Raw genomic sequence first — 22,422 nt, 5'->3', positions numbered from 1 at the left:
CTGCGTTATACCACAAAGATTTCTCTTGGCCAAAAGCTGTAGGAAATTGACACACAGGTAATTTAAAGATCAGAAAAGTCAAACTTGTATTTTGAATAAACCCCACAAATTCTAGCTTAAAACTGACCTAGAAAAAAAAAAAACATGTCTAAGATGCTAAATATCCTCTTGTTTGTGGAGAATTCTTATACATGTGATTTAGTAGGAGCTTTAGCGCCTTCCTTAAAGGTTGTTACTGACTCATGATTAACTTAATCAAAATGAATAAACTAAAGAAGAAACCATGGATGTGGAAAAGGGCTTTGTGCTGGTCTATTCCTCAAGTTCTGGGCTGAAGCACACCAGAGATTGATGGAAGGTCATTTCCAACAGTATCCAACAGGTTGATCCCAGAGAGTAATTACCGGTTCTTCACAGTCTACACAGCAAGCTACATTACATTCTCTCATTTTTTTCACTTTTTCCATCCTGCTTAATTCCATCTCCAGCTCCAATACTTTTTTCCACCTCCTTCTATTGGTTCTCCTAAACATCTTTCCTTTTCTATGCTTGTCCTATGTCGCTATTTTCCTCTGTTCTCCGTTGAGGACCGCCTAAGATGCTTGTTCTTTGTCCCTATGAATAATTAAGAACTTTTTCTATTCCTGTGGACAGATCTTCATTTGAATAGTTATATGTTTTTGACTAATCAATTAAGTGCTATCATCCTCCAAGGCAACCAACAGTAATTCTCTACTTTCTGGATGAACAAAAATAAAGAAAATAGGTGCTCAATAAATAATCTTAACATTGAATTTAATCAAGCTACAATCTTTCTTACTTAGCATTTTAAAATAATGTCACACGACCACAGCAAAAACAAATTGATAAAATCCGCTTTTCAGCTTTATGATCAAGGCTATGGAACTTCTCATTCATTAATGATTACTTTCGTTTGCTTCTAATTTACCATTTAATCACGTAAAGAGTGCAAGTACTTTATAAACTGTAAAGGATTTATAAACTGTAAAGGATATTATAGACACAAACCACCATTATTTTTGCAGTCAAGGGTGTAGCTGAAAGTTATGATACTATATTCTCATGGGAACTAAAACAAAAGAAAATTCAGGGGAAGGCCAACCACTCTTTCCTCCTATGCCTGATGATTTGCTGAACTGATTCTAACAGAGCCCCAAACATTCTCCACCTCCATCTTCATTCCTAGACACACTGGTTGTAAAGTTAAGTGCCACAGATGCAGATGAAGACAATCATCTGAATTCTAAAATAGCCTATAAGATCATCTCTCAGGAGCCAGCAGGTGCACCAATGTTCATCCTGAACAGGCACACTGGAGAAGTCTGCACGATGTCCAGTTTCCTTGACAGAGAGGTAAAGCCTTCTGTGAATGAATGATAAGAAATAAAGAATTCCATTTTCAAAAAACAAAGATAAAATGACCTAAGTATGCCCTTCCTCCTATAAAGGAGGGAAGGATATTCCAACCATGACTTTTCAATGAAAACTATAAGAAGAAAAAATTAAAGTCTTACATAAAATTATAAAAAGGAAATTGGAAGAACAACATCAGAATGTGTTGGATTTCATTCAAAAGGAGATGTAAGTCTTACAATTCTTTTTCATCTTAAGCAACACAGTATGTATAACCTCCTCGTGAGGGGCTCAGATCGAGACGGAGCTGCAGATGGACTGTCTTCTGAGTGCGACTGTAGAATCAAGGTTTTAGATGTCAACGATAATTTCCCCACCTTGGAGAAATCTTCTGTAAGTTGTTACTCTTATAATCCTTTTTCCCGAAGTGTCAGTAATTGATTGCTTTCCTGCTAGTTTGTGAGCTTGATTCTGTTATATGTATGGATGGACTCAGCTTTGCTGTGTAAACCTTGGAACTTCTTACGTATACTAATAATAGACCTCATATAATCAATAATATTGTACTAACTTTGTGTGGTAACTAGACCTACTATGGTGATCATTTCAAACTGTATATAAACATCAAATTACTACATTGTACATCAAACTAAAATGATAGTGTATTTCAATTGTATTTCATTAAAAAATAATAATATACCTTACTAGTGCATGTTTACCTCTGAGTCACTATTCTCTGCAACTCACATCTGTGAAAGCAGCAGACCATCCCCTCCATATGCTCTACTTATAGAAATGTGGGATTTTATTAATATAAATCTAGGAATCATGTAACATTGTTGATCTATCTTTATGGGCCTGATAATTTGCTGAATTAATTCTACAAGAGTCCCAGACATTCTCAATTTACACCTTCATCTTTAGGCATAAGGAAGCATAAATTTGAAAATAGCAAGGCCAAATCTGGCTCACCACCTATTTTGGTTAAAAAAAATGTTTTATTGGACCACAACTTGACTCATTCCTTTATATGTTGTCTGTGGGTGCTTTGATCCTATAGCAGCAGAGATAACTAGTTCCAACATGAACTTTCTGGCTCACAAAGCCTAAAATATTACCATCTGACCCTTCATAGTAAAAGGAGGAAGTAACTTAAGGAAAATTAAAAATAAGCAAGAAAAATGGAACAAGCTTGACCTTGATTTCACATACACCACAAAAAAATCAGTTTTATTATCTTATAATCATTTTATTCTTATATTTCTGATTAGAATGTATGGCATTTAATAATGGTGCAAAAATTATTGACAGAGTTTGTTGTTAGTATCTTAAATGACAGTTGTGTATTAGTAAATATCTTTCCTCTTTTGAAACTTTGCTGATTATAAAATTGATCTACATCATTTCAGTATTCAGCAAGTATTGAAGAGAACTGTCTAAGTTCAGAACTGATACGATTACAAGCAATTGATCTCGATGAAGAAGGCACCGATAATTGGCTGGCAAAATTTTTAATTCTCTCCGGAAATGATGGGAATTGGTTTGATATCCAAACAGACCCACAAACCAATGAGGGCATTTTGAAAGTCGTCAAGGTACAGTATGGGATCTGCAATACTTCTAAAGTTTTAAAATACTCTTACAGACAGAATATACCTCCAAAAAACACTCCATAACCTTCAATACTACGTATGTGGACAAGTGCCGTGAGTTAGCTCACTATGTCAATCTGAGACTTGCAGCTCAGCAACACGCTCCTTACTACCAAGAGCAGTAAGAAATAAGGAGGGTGTTTTGTTCTCACAGAGCCCAATATCTAGTTGAGAAGACAAGGCATGCACTCCTGAATTAGATAACGAGTTAAAAACAAAGAAGTCGTATAAATGTTATAACGTTAAACCTAATTAATAGCCAAATGGGTGAAATATAAAATAATTACTAAGAGGTAAGATCTTTCTGAGCTGGATTTGTCTGAAAAGGTTTTGTGCAGAGAATACAGCTTAAGCAAGACCTTACAACTGAGATTGCTAATATGAGAACTGAAATGAGCAAACTCACTGAGGGGAGGAAAGGTAAACCATGCCCAGGGTACTGCGAGCAATTCTTTGAGGCTGCAGCAGAGTGTTCATGGAAGGAAACAAAGATGTAAGAACAAAGATGTTGAGTTAGAGTTGCTCTCATTTGACTTTCCTATAAATTAATTTTTCTTAAACTACTTTATGATTTTACCTTTTGGACAGGAATAAAATCTAAAAATACAAATTAGAAACAAGTAAACCTGCAAACCAGTGAGATGCAAATGAACTTTAATGTAATAAGGGAAATTAATGTTTTTCTCAAACAAAATTACTACTAACAACGTTAACAGAACGTACAGTTATGAAAATATATACTAATAGACAAATGCACACATTTAATTTGGTACAAAGTGTGAACTGCAATGATTCCGTTCTGTTACTACTTTTCTTTATCCCAATTACTATAAACCAGGAAGCCATTTGCAAACATATCATTTCCTTTTTTTCTTTTTTTTTTTTATTTTTTTATTATATTATGTTAGTCACCATACAGTACATCCCCGGTTTCCGATGTAAAGTTCGATGATTCATTAGTTGCGTATAACACCCAGTGCACCATGCAATACGTGCCCTCCTTACTACCCATCACCAGCCTATCCCATTCCCCCACCCCTCTCCCCTCTGAAGCCCTCAGTTTGTTTCTCATAGTCGATAGTCTCTCATGCTTCATTCCCCCTTCTGATCACCCCCCCCTTCTTTATCCCTTCCTTCCCCTACTGATCTTCCCAGTTCATATAATTTCTATATACAGTCTTTCTCCATTCTTTTTGCAATTGTCTGGAGCAATTGAAGTATTACTTTTTTTACTACAAAACACAATCACCAGCACTGAAATCATGCACTATATTAATTTATGAAGTGGTCACCAAAATTATGGAAAATATCTATGTATACCTTCTGAGATTGTCATTTAAATGAACACACAAAATTTCAAAATTCCTGAAGAGAACACAAGGACTCTAAGAATGTACTAGAGCCATCCTGTTTGAGAAATATTGCTTTAGGCCGTAGGTCAGCAAACTGTAGCCCAAAGGCCAAATATGAATTGCCACCCTTTTGCACATTATATTATATTGAAACACAGCCATACTCATTCATTGTTTTCTATGGCCATTTCTATCCTCCAACAGCTGAATTGAATGTTTAAGACAAAAAAATGCGTATGACCTCCGAAGCCTAAAATATTTACTATCTGCTCTCACCCAAACAATTTTACTAATCCCTACTTCTAGACCAAGAAAACTTGGGGATATTAAAAAAAAAAATAGCAGTCACATTATGAGTTCTACTCCGGAAAGATTAAAGTTAAGAAACTAATTATATATTAATCAAGTCCTGAGGTGCTACCTGATCTAAGGCAACAGCAGTAAAAATGGAAATGAGGGAACAAGAATAGAAGCCATTGCTAAATTAACATAGATAAGGAAGAGACGAGAAATCACCTACCATCCTATCATATTCTGAATATTTAGTCAAGTTTGTTGCCAGCGATCAGAATTTGTTCAACCTTGCATCTCAGTTAACAACCAAGATCTAGACATGTCATATAATTCTTACCCATCTTCTTACCATCTTCATCATTGACTTAGATTGTTGTAACAGGTAACTGTTCTCGTGGTTGTTTTCACTGCTCTTCACCCAATCCTGACCTCTGCACACAAGCACAAAACTCTTGATAAAAGGTCCCACTTGCAAAGGATGTAAGACAGGCTCTGTGCCTTTCCTCTGCTTTTTATCTTCCCTCTTGGAGGGAAGATTAGCCCCAACCAATTTCCTGTCACTATATTCTGTGAATGTCTATAATTGGCACAATGTTATATACATATTAATATATTTTTCACCACATCTATTCAAAAGGGAAAGAACTCTTCTGACAAACAAAAACCACATTCGTGTGTATGCACAAAAGAGCCCCAAGAGATTTCTCTACCAGAAGAGAGGATCTCAGATCTTTCATTTATTTAAGAACAGCATGGAATTCTAGAAAATGAAAACTGAGTTATAGAAGAGTGGTTTCTTCCAATCGAAATTCTATCTTTGAGTACAACATTCATAGTCGCCTCTGTGCGAGGCATCGTGTGGATCAGGGAGGAGAACAGATGTACAAAAGAATCAAAATCCCAAACCTGAAGGGTTTGAGCTGAAATCTAAGAAAATCATGTGGAGGTGGCCCCAAATAAGGTCGCAATTGAATTCCTGTGACTACTTCCATCTTATTAGCTCTTCTGAAGAAATTAACTAAAATATACTGAGAAAATATTTATGATGCCATAGAATTTCCTTGAGAAGCAGAGATTTACCTCACGGTCTTGCTGATGGCACTGTTATCTTGACTTCTGTTGTTGGTAAATGTGATGCAAGGGATGCTTACATTAGCTTCCAGAACACTTCTAAACAGACTTTGTCCAGGACTCCCTTTTTCACAACTGCTTTTTCACTCACTGTACAAGAGGGAACTCTCTTCCAACCAAAACTCCATTTTTTAGTACGCAATTCACAGTCAGCTCTGTGCTGAATTGTTGGTGGTGACTTTTCCTGTCACCACATCAATCATTCTGGATCAAAAGGTTCCATTCACCTTTTATCCAAAGAACCCATTTCAAAGGTGGCTTTTCTCTGGGAAAGGTATTCACTTATTTGAATGTGCCCTGTGAAGAAATCTTGTCCACCAGACCCAGCACAATGAAATTATAGTTTGGGGCTGCATTTAATAATCATGAATTTTCCTTTAGAAGTTGTTTGCATCATTTTTTTTTAAATTACATGTTCATATACATCACATATATTGGCTCCTTTATTCCGCTGATTTCAAGAGATTCTCAGATGTGGATTCTACAAAGAAAACCTGGGTCCTATTTATTCATTCCCCAGTTGCAAACCCCTTTTTATTTCATGTAAGTTTATTGTTTATGTTTCTCATTTGGAAGGAGATGATTTTTGACTTCAGTGTTTTTACGTAAGAAGTTTAAAACTCCAGGATTTGAGTCTAACTGAAGTCACAGGCCTAAATGACCTACATACCTGATTATGCCGAGAGATAAAGGGAGTAACCTGTCTGAAATATCTGATGCAGTGATTAGTAAAGTTTTACCCACTAAAAATTTGAATTACATAGCTCCTGGAATTCACTCTCAATGTGTTGCTTTCTTATCATGGCTACTTATTCTATCAAAAGAGAGTTCTTTTGCTGTTTTGGAATTTTTTACTTTCTATCATTTCAGATGCTGGATTATGAACAAATGCCTAATATTCATCTTGGTATCGGAGTGAAAAACCAAGCTGAATTTCACCACTCAGTTGCCTCTCGATTCCAAATGCACTCAATCCCTGTGAGAATTCAGGTGGTTAATGTGAAAGAAGGACCCACATTTCAACCAAATTCTATGACCTTCAGTATACGAGAAGGAATAAGAGGGAATTCCTTATTGAATTACGCACTTGGCACATACACGGCTACAGATTTGGACACAGGAAATCCTGCCACAAATGTCAGGTACCACAAATACTGCATTCATGTCAAAGTGATAAAATGTGGTTCTGTCCAGTGTTAGCTCACACAGAACGTGCTAGACTATGTGGGTTGAAGTCCTTTTTGAGTTTTGCTTTGCTTCTCTTGTTCATTTGCTTGTTTTAGAACACTCTTGTGGCACTGACATTTTTCCAAGATTTTAATAGTATTTTAGAGGCAATATGGCTTCCAACTGGTTAAAAAGGTAATTGTGTCCAGGGAGAAACAAAAGGTCAAAGGGCTTCCTAAGAGACTCTGCGTCTCTCTAATCTTATGTGGCCAGTTTTTACCACCCCTGCCCCAGGCTGATTAAGCCTATTGTAAACTATGAGACATCATAAAAGATGAATCACTGCTTGTTTCCTTAAAACTTGTGTTACCTAATGACTTGGGGGCTAATCTCAAGAGGAAGAGAAAAGATAATAGAAGAAGCCGAAACACAGGTGTTTCAAAAATCTGATGAGTACAAAGAAAGTCAGAAGTGGAGAAATAGAAAGATAGGCATTCGAGGCACTAGGTACACAGATTATACATGAATTACATTATGTTACAAGATACTCTAGAAAACGACTCTAGTGAAACATGTAAGTATTCTCTGTGTCCTTTCCTTATCTTTCTTCTTTTCCTCCTCCTAATATTTTAGGAGTAAAGAGTCTATTGACATGTAAATTACTTTGATATTAACAGTTCTGATTACTTAATAGACAAATTGACAGACAACAAAAATTATGAAGTCTCTCAGTATGGGATAAAGGAAAAGGATGTGTCAGATACACGCCTTAGATGCTTGAAATTGTGCCTGGTACAGAGGCCAGATCTTCACTAAGGTCAAGCACTTTGAATCCATTATATTATGATATGATATGATATGATATGATATGATATGATATGATATGATATTGATATTGATGTAATACCACAACCCCTAACAGGCCAACAGCGAGGTACCCTAAAACTAATATGCCTTAAAATCTAGGAAAAACAAAGTACATCACATGTAAAAATGAGTAAAGGATATTCCCTCAGTAGATACTGCTATAATAAATAAACCTGAAAGAGACTCACACATTTTACTAAGGATTATAGTAAGAGCTAGAAGAGTGTGAATCATGAAATTTTAAAACTCTGTTGTGAACCTGTGTATTAATAAGTTCAACACTAAAATTTTATTGATATATATACATTTTACAAACCAAGGCAATTATCACCATAAAGCGTACAAACACCATATTTATGTTTAACACAATGTATATGACTTAAAATTATTAACTTTCATATGAGCAAATGATGAATTTCATTATTTAAAAACAGGTATATCATAGGACATGATGCAGGCAGCTGGTTAAAAGTAGATTCACGGACTGGTGAGATACAATTTTCTAGGGAATTTGATAAGAACTCAAAATATATTACCAACGGGATATACACAGCAGAGATCCTCGCTATAGACGGTAAGAAAATTTCTTCTCAATATTTTAATAAAATTATTATTCCATTAAATATAAATGTAATTCTCATATTGCTATGAGATTGACTCTAATAAAATACATCATTTAGTGTGTCTGTCTGCAAGACTTATAGAGAGTTCTAAATATCTTACATTAAGAACTGAACTCAGTACACTCACAACCATAATTTACATTTAAATCATAATTTATTTTACCTACTTCCAAAAAAGAAATGTACGTGACTTACAGCATAAACCATAAAAGTTTAAGTCTAAAAGTAGAATTCAGTTTCTGCTTATGGCCTCATTTCTTGAGATGTTTAATCCAACTTTCAGAGTATGTTAGGAATGTTTATGTAAAGTGAGTGCTACAAAACGTATACAAAGTTCATTTGTGGGAGGACCTTTGGGAAAGGCAGTGTCCCAAAGAGTATAGTTATTTTAAGGGTTTTTTAAAAGATTTTTTTTTTTATTTATGAGAGAAAGATTGTGCATGCGTGTGCAAGCGAGGGGGGGCGGCGGGGGGGGGGCAGAGGGAGAGGGACAAGCAGACTCCGTACTGAGCTTGGAGTCCGAGGTGGGGCTCCATATCAGGACCCTGAGATCATGACCCGAGCGGAAACCAAGAGTCAGATGCTTAACCAACTGAGCCACCCAGGTGTCCCAAGAGTATGGTTATTGTAGAACCACTAAAACTCAGCTACAATGAGAGGCCGGTGTAAGTGCAGCTTAAGTGGTCATGTTGTCAAAAGTAAGATGTTAAATCACAAGATTATTCCAAGTATAAGAGCCAAATTAAAAGTCATAAGTGCAGATACATTGAACTTTTAACTGAGCTGCTTCTCATGTGGGAAAATCTATTAAGCGTTCTTCCTGGTGACTGCAACAGGAATTTATGTATCAGTAGTTAATCATTCTCTGAACAGTGCCTAGGAAACCAGCTACTACAGAACAAAACAGAAAAAGGTCAATAATCAGGACAGAAGAGAGAAAACAGATGTTCCACATATATACCTAATAGAAGATAGATACTATAGGTCTGTATTATCAATATCTGAGCTTTACAGTGGCCAAAGAAAAAGATAAAGGGGAAGTATAAGACTTGAAAAGAAACCATGATAATACCCAAGTAATTATGGTCCATATGTTCTGGTCTTCATCCTATGAGTGTAACTTTTAACACCTGGGTCTGTTATCGAAATATTATAGTCTATTATCAGTATTCTAGAAAACCTATTCCTATAATGGATTCTGACCATGTTGATCAGGGCCTATGTTTGCATGTTGGTCATATGTGAATACCTTCAAAAACTAGAATAAAAATTAGTCATCAAGTGAATAAAGAGGGAGGAAAAAAACTATCAAAATGTACAACAGAAAGCTAAAAACAAGGGTACCTTGTTTAGGTACCTAAGCAGAGTATCTGCACAGGCCCAAGCCAACCAGATGGAAAAGTGAACTAAAAGCCCAGATTCTTATTTCTTGGTCTGCTGCCCTTTCTAATAAACTATATTAACCCAAAAGTTGTGTCAAGTAGGTTAGGAAAAAAATTTAACAGATTTATGTTTGTTTTCAGAAGTGCCATTTCAATGAGAAATAGCATCTAAGAGATGGCATTAAAATAAACAGCAAAACAGAAAGAAAAAATACACAGACAATTATTGCATTTCAATCGTGGTTATTTTCCTACAAACACAGAACTCAATAAGCATTGTGAATGGAAGGCCACAAGCTGGACTGGGAATCTCGTTCACAGGGACAGGGTAGGAACAGAAAGCTGTGAGGCTTCTCTGAAGGACATTTACTTTTGCATCGTGGGATGTGTAGGAGTTGGCCAAATGAAATTGAGATGAAAAACATTTTGGAAAGAATGAATAGAATGCAGAAGAGTCCTGGGTTAGGAAGAAACTTGTTCCAAGAACTAAAAAGAAGCCAGCATGGCTGGCAGGTAGTGACTAAGGCAAAAGTGGCTTCGGGTCATTGAAATAAGCAGGAACCCATCAGGCCCCACCTCAAGGAGTCATTCATGCTATTCCTTTATGCTGTGGCATCATCGTGGAATATAAGAAAGAGTTTTCTCCCTCACACCATTAACCCCAACACCCATGATGCTCTGCTGTTTCAGATGGCTCTGGGAAAACGGCAACAGGAACCATATGTATCGAAGTTCCTGATGTCAATGATTACTGTCCAGTTGTTTTTGCTGAAAGTGATTACATATGCATTGCCTCTCCATCGATCCTTATCTCTGCAAGAGACGTTGGTGATCATTCTTATGGGTCTCCCTATACCTTCTGTGTTGTTGATCAACCACCAGGGACAGCTAACTCGTGGGATATCAGATCAATAAATGGTAAGTGGAATGCAAACTTGCTCATCTTTAAGACCAAAAGCAAAAACAATGACTAAATAATTAGGCAAGACATGTAATAATACTTTCTATCGCTGTTTCTGTGATTCTTGGCCATATTCATAATAAGTGAGAAAATCTTTCATATTCACACTTAGGATATTTAGAAAATTTTTAAACTGTTATAAAAGTAAAAATGTTTTATCAATACCGCAATTACGAATAGTAGTATGTAAATATCAGTTTATCTACCATTTTGTATATATGGGGTGCTACACCAATATTTGATCAGTTTGAAATAAACAGAACCCTTGACTAACTCACCATGTGTTACAATTCCCTATTTTAAATTATTTCAGGCAAATAAGTTTCTGAAACTCACATATCCCATAGACACATATACATATTTTCTACTCAGGTGCACATAAGAGCAATGAAATTCTTTTTAGAAAGAGTGATAAGTTCAGACTTTTTTTTATTTGAGAGAAAGGGACAGAGAGAGAGAGCAAGTGCATGAGCAGGGGGCAGAGGCAGAGGGAGAAGCTGACTCCCCACTGAGCAGGGAGCCCGATGTGGGACTTGAACCCAGAACCCTGGGATCATGACCTGAGCTGAAGGCAGATGCTTAACCGACTGAGCCACCCAGGTGCCCCAATTTCAGACTTTTTGTAAAGGTAAAAATTTAAGTCCAAATTGCTCAATATGGGAAGACAAGTTAGTCAAACAGTAGTACATATTATTAAGATGTAGTATATACAGCATTAAAATTAGAATTATGTGAAGCATTTAGATACAAAGAAACACATAAACCAAAGTATTTAAACAGTAAAGATGTCTGAGTAGTATGTGTGTTTGTGCTAACTGTTGCTATGTAAAAATGAATGCCTGAAAGTACTGAGAGTAAATTTCAGACAACATAACATTTTATATACTTAGATTCTACTTCCCGGAGATGTTAAACATATAATAGAAACTGAAATACTGTAAGAGGACCTCATTTGGGTTAAAATAGCTCTCTAATTTCATATGCATTTGAGGCAACAATAAAAGATTTTTAGGGAGTGATGGGATGGGGGTCAGACCTCAGAGCCCAGAGAGGAAATATTTCCCACCTTTCTGAAGCCACTAAGTTTCTCCATTCATAGGATGGAGAAACCCTAAAACAATGCCAGAAAAAAATGCCACCCTTAAGGACTTAGTCAAAAGAGGAAATTGTTTTCATAATAAAACTTTTTAGCTTTTTTCCACAAAACCATTTTAATATTTTAAAAAGTTAAGCACATTAAAACAGGCAAACAGTAGTACATATTATAACCATATAACCATATAACTATAACCATATCATAATTAAGACAACTTTGAATTCACCCTTCCTATAAAGCCCAATAATATGCCATTCTTAAATAACAACTGCTAACCACATTTTCCTCATTAAGATCCTAGGTACTATGAGTAAAAACATTAAAAAAAAAAAAAAGGTTCAATGTGGAGGTTCGTAAAGGTATTCAAATTACATTATAGATTTGCCAATAAAAAATATAATTGCATTGGAGACAATTTTTCTAGAGTCCTATTTCGATGTTGGTGTTAAAGAACAGAATAAGCTTTCACCTAATGTGCTATGGCATTGCATGTTATTTAACTCTAGCCTTGTGCACGGATCATATTTCAGCAGACATAGCTGGTTTATCATGCAGCTAAATGAAATTAATAAAACATAATATTCACAATTATTGCATGTTATGGATTAATCAATTAACATTCATGATTTAGGTGTAAATTTAATCATCTCTAAGCCCTCCTTGGGTTAATAAATAAATTTCAACCTATGTTTTAAGCAAAGTTTCCATGCAAATCGATAAGCAATAGTAGCACAAAGAATTAGGAAAATAATAGTTACTGGAATCATTTAAATTTAAATGAAACAACAGCAACTTTGAATAAGAGATAAACAACAGTCTTAAGGAGGGTATTTGCAAACTGTAATCCTAAATAGAAGACTTCTAATATTTCCTTTCTGCTTGATATTCTTCATTCATTGGACAAATATTTACTGCATGCATATAATATGCCAAATATTGTTACTCTGGAAAATAAGCAACAGGGTCCCAGCATGCTTCAGAGAAATAACAATTCCTTAGAAAGAAGTATTAAACAATTCATTATAAATATTTTTTAAAAATAAGTATAGGGGGCCGTATGACTAAGGGAACATGAAAAAAATCAGGCCCTAGGTAAATCTTGGGTATTAAGAAGGGTTACCCAAGGAATTTCAATTTATTTTCTCTTTCCTCTCTTCCATTTCAGCTACCTCTGCAATCCTGACGGCTGAGCAGCTTTTAAATCCTATAGTTTACCAAATCCCAATCATAGTGAAGGACAGCTATAACCGAGCATGCGAATTGCCACAGATTGTGGCGTTAGAGGCCTGCGAATGTGACAACAACCACATGTGCTTGTATTCTAGTACCACGGGCATCAACGTAGAGGACGGCAGCTCAGCTACCAGTGACATATATGGAACTGTCACTGATGAACAAGCTGGGGGTTCAAATGTTGGTCTCGGACCGACAGGGATTGGCATGATCGCCATGGGACTACTCCTACTACTTTGTAAGTACTGGATCAAAGCCCCTTTTTCAGGAGTTCTTCAAAATAAGAATGTAAGCAGGCTCACTGGGGTGGGTAGATTCATTTGGCCATGTCCTTTTGGTATCTACAGCAATTCTCATGGGAATTTGGAAAAAAACAGTGGAACTAAGAAGGGCATATACTTGTTCAGTAATGATAACTAGAATTAGTGAGGGTCATAGAGATGAAAAGCCAAGCAAATTTCTAAGTATAATACAGCAAAACATAGAGTAAATCCCATCATGAAAATTTCAGCGAAGTGCTTTAAGAGAGGTAGAAGCAATTCAACTGCAAGTGGGAAAGGTTGGGAGTCTTTATGGAGAAAGTGCCTTTGACCGAGGCCCTATAAGCTAAAGATTTTCTTAGAAAGAGGGTGGTATCTGGGTAAATATGAAAGGAACAACACAAACATAAACAAGGAGAGGGATGGAAAGGCACTAAACACTCAGGAAATGGACAGCCTAAAAGGTAGGCTGGGAACCATCACACAGGAATATTCGTGATAAGCCAAACATTCTGGGCTTCGGTCCACAGGCAGTGAGAAATCAGTGAAGATGTGAAAGATCAGGTGACATGTTCACGCTGGAATAACAGGAAGCAGGGAGAAGAGCCTGGAAGAGAAAATGAGCCTCTGGACTCTTGATAGGAGTGTCTACAACTAAGACCATGGTCATAGGAATGGTGAGGTCCCTAAGCAAACACTGCAAAAGGGTCCTCCTCTGCCTCTACCATTTTTTAAAACATGTGCTCCTCAGAGGAGCAATACATTTAGGCTGCTCCTGTAATACTTTAGATTTTATGGAAATCAAAAACTGGATTCTAAAATTAAAGCTGACTAAATCCTTCAAACTATAATATGAATATGTTTCAATGGAGAAGTACACATGGAAACATTATCATTTTGAGGCGTGAAAAAATAACTAATGACTTTTGGGCAGACTCTCTTATACTAATACGAACTTTCAAGATTATACCAAGATCATGAGTGATTATCATAATGGTATTAGAGATATTTTCCCAGAACCGGACAATAGCAAATGAGTCGAGGTGTCAGCTTGCCTTTAAGCCAGTCCCAGCTGCACAACAGAATCACTGGAGATCTTTAAGGTTAATCCTGTTCAAGCAGGAGTACTCAAGATGAGACCCCAGTTGTGGCATGTGTAAGTCCTTTGCTGAAGCTAATGTGCAGTTCAGGGATAAAAACCCAGAATCAGCTGCATTCCCAGAGGACTAGCACTCAAAATTTCATGACTCTTCCTTAACCAGGCCGAGAAAGCCTAAGAGTTGTGAAGTCAATTGTAGAAGGGGCATAACGTTTTGGACAAAGTGATTTGTTCTCAATGGAGAAGCCCAGGCTGTGTTCTGGTGGGGGAGAAGCAGTGTGCTGGTGAGAGGAGGGGTCCCCGCCCAAAACACCTTCTCAAAGACCTTCATTTAAGACTTTTGATGTTTGCTCCCAGTGAGATTAACTATTTCAACGAAATTAATAAAAGCCCTGATAAAAGCAGCTTGGATACTTTCTCCTGTACCTCTAATTAATTCAGTGGAATGCATGGAAAAGTATAAAAACAACTGCAGTGGACCCAAAGAACTAAACTGAATGTATTCTAGAATCTTAGAAAACTTAAGAAATGTCGATATTTATGGATTAAAGTGTAGAATTGAGGTAAATTTTTCATTATAGTTTGTAAATAAAAATCTTAAAATAATAAAAGTAAATAGTTCGATTAAATTTAGTGGGTGATATTTGATTAATTCTAAGTGTAAATATAAGGGTTGAAGAAGAGACCTATTTCTAGGTCCTATACTGAAATTTGTATTCAATCCTTTTGATTGCATATATTGATTATGTATTTAACTTACACATATATACATTATGTTTGGGTACATGGGTTTGTAGATATTGGTTTTTATATGGATATGCAAATATATATACATATCCACAGAGAGAGTCTATGTGTACTTATATACATATCCACGTACCTGCACATATACACATGCTCTTGGAGGTAAGAACATGTTTATTCATATGTGTGTATAGGCTAGCAAATATACATACATACACAGATAATTATATGTGTGTACATGGAGGACTAGGAGTCAGAAAATTGGATTTGAATCCTGGATCTCCCAGCAACCAGTTGGGAGTCCTAGAGTAGGGGGAAGAAAGGACCTTACTTTCCTAATCTATCACTAAAGAACCCTGATTACGTGATCCCAAATTTGTGATTTGGTGGTTTGGTGTTTATAAACATGGATATGTATATTCAGTCCTTTAGGGAAAACTGATGCTTGCTTACATTTGCATTTATCCCTTTGGTTCTAAATATAATACCACATTTTTTGAAAAAGGAGGCACTGAGTGACTCCCTAAATTGGGCAATATGCGCTAATTCTCTGTCCACTTCCTGGGTAGTGTCACCGCTCTTGCTGCTCATGTGCTGCTGCAAAGGAAGACAGCCCGAAGGCCTGGGGACGAGGTTTGCTCCTGTGCCAGAGGGGGGAGAAGGAGTGATGCAGTCTTGGAGGATAGAAGGGGCCCATCCCGAAGACAGGGTGAGTCATGTTCCAGAGAAGGGTGGGGTTTAATGGAGTTGAGCATGTCTTGACAACTATACAAGACACAAAAAATAAAAATATGTCCATTTTTATATGTTAAACATAGAGCATGCATTTAAAAAATATTTTTCTTTCTTTTCAGGATGTGTCAAATATAGGTGTACCCATGACAGCCTCTAATACCCAGGATCGTATAGATTCTTCTGGTCAGTGGACACCAAAATCTGTTTTTCTTTTTAAAATTTGCAAAATAATTCAACCAGATAAATTTCATGTACAAGTAATTTTAAAGAAAACAGTATGTCTGCCAATCTCTTTGGATGATGGTATAATGAGAGGGAACGTTACATGTTTGAAGTTAGCTACGGGCAGTGTAGCATGGCATAGCAGTTAAAAAGGTAAACTCTAGAACCAGAATGTTTGAGTTTGATTCCCAGCTATGTCCTTGGGCCAGCACTTAATCTCTCTGGGCCTCAATTTCCTTATCTTTGAAATTGGGTTTATGATAATACCTACTTCAAAGTGTCACTGTAAAGAGTGACATATACACATATAATGTATGATACATAATGTATGTATTATATACTATATGATATATATTATATATGTATGTGTGTGGTATGTGAATACATATCACAAAATATACACACATACATATACACACAAAATGTGTACATATATTATCACAAAATATACATTAGAACAGTGCCTTGTACAGAGAGCTATTATAGCCATTATTTGTAATACAAGCTGTTCAAAAAAAATAAGAAAAGAAAAAGTAGCTAATATGCTCTTTTAATATACACATGCCTTTGCCTCACCAGTCTTATATTCTCCTAATTTACCAGTTCCATGTACACCTAGGAATACTGTAAAATACCCAGCTAGTGGGCAATGACTGAACAAAGTTGAGAGGTTACCCAATTCTAGAGCAGATGTGAGATTTCTCAGTGGTGGTTCCTGAGTATCCCAAACCAGACTCTGGATACCGGAACCCTAAGGTGGCCGAAGACACCTATGAAAGCTAGCTCTCCCGCCAGCGCTGGGGTGAATGAGGACTGTTTCCGTTTCTGCTGGCCTTGCTCTGGAGGGTTCCTGGGTGGGGTGCAAGCCCTCTCTGACAGGCCGGGGCAGCTTGCCAGAGGCAGCGATTAGAGGGACCAGGGCAGAGGCAGAGGTCCTGCTCCTCTTGGCTAGCTCTCCACCTGTGAGTCTAGGGGAGAAGCTTGTGCAAATGTGAGACCAAAGTCTGAAAGCTGGCTCCCTCTGTACCATTTACTTTTATTTTATTAGCAAGCCTGAGACTGGGTAGAACTCGGAAGGCTGCTTGCCTTGCTTTCCAGGACCTACGTGTGTGGGTAGGTGTGCTGTGTAACACAGCAGACAGGGGCTGGCAGTGCTTCACATGGATGAACACAGCAGACCACTCAAGCACTGTCACCTGAACACGCTCTCCTTTCAGAAATCTACACGAACACCTACGCGGGTGGAGGAACGGTGGAAGGGGGTGTGTCAGGAGTGGAACTCAACACAGGTCTGGGGACAGCCGCTGGCCTGGCCGCCGGAGATTCAGCAGGAGCTCGGCGGAGGAGGAGTTCCACTATAGGAACCCAGTGGGAATATGCAGACATGGGCCTGAACATGGCTTTCTTGGACAGCTATTTCTCGGAGGTAATCCCCCTGCACACGGTTATCCAAAATAGTCTTGAGACTGAATGATAACAACAATGGCAGTAGGTTCTTCTGAAATCTATTCAGTTATTCTCAATTCTACCTCAATCTTGAAAAAAAAATTATTTCATTTCTCCTTAAAATACAGAAAGCCAATTCGTCAAAAGCATTTCATATTCAATTGACACACATCCATCTTACTATCGTGGAAAAGGCTAGCGTCTCTCATCATTCCCTACTTCCCTTTTCCCATTTTTCTGTCTTCCATCTCCTTCTGGTTTTCCCACTTTGTTTCCCGTAGCAGCACCAAACAGGAGGATCCTGATCAAGAGAAAAAAAATGTACCCATGTCCTGTCTTTATGGTGTCCTTCCTGCTCTGCAGGTACCTCCAACACAAAGGAGAAAAAAATAAAAGCTAGGACTGGGGACGGAAGAGAATGGTAACTCAGGAACACAGCATCACCATGACTTGGTGATAGATCAGGGCCTAGAACCCCTGTCTCCTATTCTGTATCCAGTGCCCCATCACCAAGGATACTTGTCCCTCACTAAGAGAAGGGATCATGGGTCTAGGAGCATTCCAAAGAAGAAAGCTCCATAGGCATTGGATTGGCCTAACCAATCCAAGAGTAGCACAGGGGTAAATAAATCCCCTTGTGAATCCCCATTTAGTATGTTTATTTCATTTAATTAGCAATCCATTTCATCTCATATTTCAACTGGCCTGTTTTACTCTGTATATGGTAATTACATGAGTTTCACCACTGCTCTTAACAAAAAAGTGCTAAGGATACTGCAATTCTAAGCTCTTTCTTAAAATTGGTGGTTACACATACTATCACAGACTATGCATGAATAATATCGACTATTTAAATGAGTGATTGATATCACTAAGTACGCTCCATAAATGGGCACAAATTATATACGTATCATAGAAATGTCATAGAAATTATATTTAACGAAGCATTCATAAAAGTCACACTAATATTAAAAGAGCTTCACCATTAATGTCAAAATTGCACTGGGCATTCTGATATGTCAAATAAAATCAAAACGTGTTCTCCTTTCTCTGTGAGCACTGAGGTCATCCTTCCCCAAACATTTCAACTCTACACTTAAAAAAATGGCACTAGATTTCAGAGGTGGTGACACGCAGCCTCTCCCTTCACTAGGTGAAACCTGTAGAATGGTGAAGTGCTTCCTTCCTGCCATGTTTTATACCATCACCCTCCACCCCTACAGCCAACCTGTGCCCCAGGCAAGAGGGGATTATCCTTTTACAGAGGCGTCACTTCAAAATATCAAACAGCAGGGCACCCGAGTGGCTCAGTCAGTTAAGTGTCCACCTTCAGCTCAGGTCATGATCCCAGCGTGCTGCGATTGAGTCCCATGTCAGGCTCCCTGTTCAGCGGGGAGTCTGCCTCTCCCTCTCCCCTGCCCCTCCCCCTCAACCTGCACACACTCTCTGTCTCTCTCTCAAATAAATATATAAATAAAAGTTTTAAAAATATATTAAACAGCAAAGTTTTAAGGTAATACCAAACTCATGAAGACCTGATTTCAAGACTTAAAACCATTTATTTCCAATGGTAGAATTTAGAGTCTAGTACAGACCAGAGGGTAGGCAGCATGATGTAGTGTAAACAGGAGAGTTGGACTTGAGGTAGCATTCTACAATGATTTGAGTCTTGGGCATGCCATTCACTCTCCTGGGCCTTCGGGTACCTTTTTTACAAAATAGAGAGGCAGTAATATCATATCAGGCCCCACGGGATTTCGTGGAACCCAACAAGGACCATAGCAGTTGAGGGAAAGTGGGGAAAGAACTGGCAGCCACCCCACCCCCTTCGAACAGAGAAGTTCTCTTTCATCTGTTCTACTTAGAGGGCTCCTACCTAGGATTTCATTTAAAGGGGCTGTAATTAAAAATAATTTGAAAATCACAGTAGGTAACCTCTTAGTGCCTTATTCCTGTTAACCTAACTCCAAACACATCTTGGCTCTCTACACTTAGGTCACATAAAATCACTGAACATTTGGACATAAGTCTCTGAAGCTTAAAGATATTGACATCTTTACCTATGCTTTTATTCCAAGTTGATCAACTATCTCTCCTTAAGTAAATAACATGTTGAAGATAACTAAATATATTCTGTTATTTTAGACCACCTCAGAAACAAAAGACTGTAAATCCAAAAAACTAAAACCTTGTTTTTGACAAATCCGAATTGTCAAAATCTGAATAAAATGTAGAAATTATTATTTGTTAGCTTTCAAATAAGTTCACATTTATTTGAATTCTATGCACCATCAGTGCAGACGGATCGCCTTTAAAAATTCCACTTAGTATTTTAGCAAAAAATCATCAGTGTTTTTTTTCAATTCATTCCATTAAAATCTCCTCAGATCAGACACCTCTAAGGCCAACGTCTTGTTATTCTTTGGTTATTTTAAGGGAAAAGAAACTTCTAATTTCCTGCTTTTCTTCTAATTTTAGAAAGCATATGCTTATGCAGACGAAGATGAAGGTCGGCCAGCAAATGACTGCTTGCTCATTTATGACCACGAGGGAGTAGGGTCTCCCGTTGGCTCCATTGGTTGCTGCAGTTGGATTGTGGATGATTTAGATGAAAGCTGCATGGAAACTTTAGATCCAAAATTCAGGACTCTGGCTGAAATCTGCTTAGACACAGAAATTGAGCCATTTCCTTCACAGCAGGCCTGTATACCTATCAGTACTGACCTGCCTTTGCTGGGGCCTAATTATTTTGTTAGTGACTCTTCAGGAATGACTCTCTCAGAAGCTGAATTCCAGGCAGAAATGGCAATACCTGAACCCATGATCCATGGGGATATTGTAGTGACCGAGACTTACACAACAGCTGACCAACGTATGCAACCCACTACAATTGTTTTCGATCCTCAGCTCGCACCCAATGTGGTAGTGACCGAAACAGTAATGGCACCTGTCTATGATGTTCAAGGGAATATCTGTGTACCTGCTGAGTTAGCCAACACACACAATGTAATCTATGCTGAGAGAGTGCTGTCTAGCCCTGGTATGCCTGACGTGAGCAGTGATAGCATGACTGAGGGCTGTATGGGACCTGTAATGAGTGGCGGTATTTTGGTAGGGCCTGAAATTCAAGTAACACAAATGGTGAGTCCCAACGTTCACATAAGCCAAACCGCTAGTTCCACATCCCCAGTGACATCTCGACACAGAGTAACACGGTATAGTAACATACATTACTCCCAACAGTAAGTGCTTTGGGTCAGTATTCCATAGGGAGGCCTTGCACCTTGTAATCACCAACATATCCATCAAAGGTGTATAATGTACTATATTTAACATTTTTAACAGCCAACAAATATTCAAATATCCTAAGATCAATGCCACTCTTTGAGTATCTCTTTTGGGGGGTGAATATGGCTAAGCACTTTAGATAAGCCTTTTATAATTCTTTCTGGTTTTAAATAATGTGCCAAAAACTTAAAGAAAATGTGTTCTATCCTTTGATACTGTCTAATAAATAAGGCGAATCTTAGAGGTCTTCAGGCCTGTGGGACTGGTCATGTAAGCCAAGATGCCCTTGTTCTTGGGGGCTGCAAAAGAAGTCTTGCCTGCATTTACCAGTCATATTTATCTTTTGAGAAATATTTCTATTAAAAATGTTTAATTGAAAAAGTGAATGAAGTGTACACTTCTGAATGGAGATTGAAAAGGAAAATAGAGCATCTATCATTAGCGATCTGAAATCATTTGTCTTTTCAGTTTCTCAAGATATGCAATATTTAGGGCATGATTAATATAATACAGGGAACGAGTTTGCCAGCTGAGTGCATCACTGAAAATGGTTCGCTGAATAGAATTACATATGTATAGATATGCTTGTATACATAAATCAATGTGGATGAATTTTTATCGCACTTTATTGATTCATATCAGTAACTGTAAATTAATTTAGAATAGTAAAAAGAATTATGACAACACTAGAGTACAAACAGTCCTTAGGGAAAGCATTAGAGTATTTCCTTCTTACAGAGACTGTTTTTTCTATTCTTGCTAATTATGTCAGAAAACCATATGAAATATGGTTTACTCCGTTTTGTTGACCCGAGTCATAGAGCTTTGATCTGGCGATCAGATATTCTCCAAGTCACCTCTGTAGTTATGCATGTACTCAACAATATTTACTTAGAAGCTACCTTGTATTGAGTGCCGGTCCTGTCTCTGCGAATAAATAGATGAAGAAGACAAACATGACTTCTGTCTTCCTAGAACTTCGAACTCATTTCTAGACTTAAAACTCCGGGGATACAGCTTTGAGTTCCTACCAAGAACAATTAACAAACTATTTAAGTCCATTACCAAGTTGTGTTTCTCTTTTTAATACTGCTACTTATGTTGAATGAATGAAATGGAAACACATGCACAGATGACTCCCTTTTAGTAGGTATGAAGCGGGCTTGAGAAAAAGAAGTTCTAGCAAGACCATTTTAATTCTGTAAAATATGTAAACTATATAGTAGTAACTATAATGTGACTCATAAAATAATGTAAATGAAATAAACTTATTTTCAGGGCTTGTTCCTTTCGGAAGGAAATAACTGTAGTGCTTCTTGCTTAATTTGTTCCTTTATAAATAAAACTACTATAGAATTTGGAGCATCTCACATAATCTCTTGCCCAATTCTCTCATTTTACAGAAGAGGAATCTAGAACCGAAGAGGTAAAATGACCACAACCTGCTAGTTGTGGTACAGAATGCTGAAGCCATTGCTCGGGTACTCTGGCCCAGG

At 37.5% G+C, this 22,422-nt stretch overlaps 1 protein-coding gene across 1 annotated transcript in view; it reads left to right on the top strand.

Moving 5' to 3' along the window:
* DSG4 (desmoglein 4) overlaps nt 1–22,422 on the top strand; it is a 36,569-nt gene extending 14,147 nt beyond the window's left edge. The window contains exons 6-16 of the mRNA XM_008692875.2: nt 1,208–1,374; nt 1,633–1,767; nt 2,784–2,969; nt 6,674–6,945; nt 8,272–8,411; nt 10,533–10,760; nt 13,065–13,370; nt 15,805–15,944; nt 16,090–16,153; nt 17,410–17,618; nt 20,117–22,422. Coding sequence (XP_008691097.2) covers nt 1,208–1,374; nt 1,633–1,767; nt 2,784–2,969; nt 6,674–6,945; nt 8,272–8,411; nt 10,533–10,760; nt 13,065–13,370; nt 15,805–15,944; nt 16,090–16,153; nt 17,410–17,618; nt 20,117–20,884 — 2,615 coding nt within the window. The 3' untranslated portion in view covers nt 20,885–22,422. The remainder of the gene's footprint in view (nt 1–1,207; nt 1,375–1,632; nt 1,768–2,783; nt 2,970–6,673; nt 6,946–8,271; nt 8,412–10,532; nt 10,761–13,064; nt 13,371–15,804; nt 15,945–16,089; nt 16,154–17,409; nt 17,619–20,116) is intronic.

Source organism: Ursus maritimus, unplaced genomic scaffold (assembly GCF_017311325.1).
Source record: "Ursus maritimus isolate PB19 unplaced genomic scaffold, ASM1731132v1 scaffold_18, whole genome shotgun sequence".
NCBI lineage: Eukaryota > Metazoa > Chordata > Mammalia > Carnivora > Ursidae > Ursus > Ursus maritimus.
The sequence above is the reverse complement of the archived record's forward strand: the minus strand, read 5'-3'. Positions and strand labels throughout refer to the sequence as shown.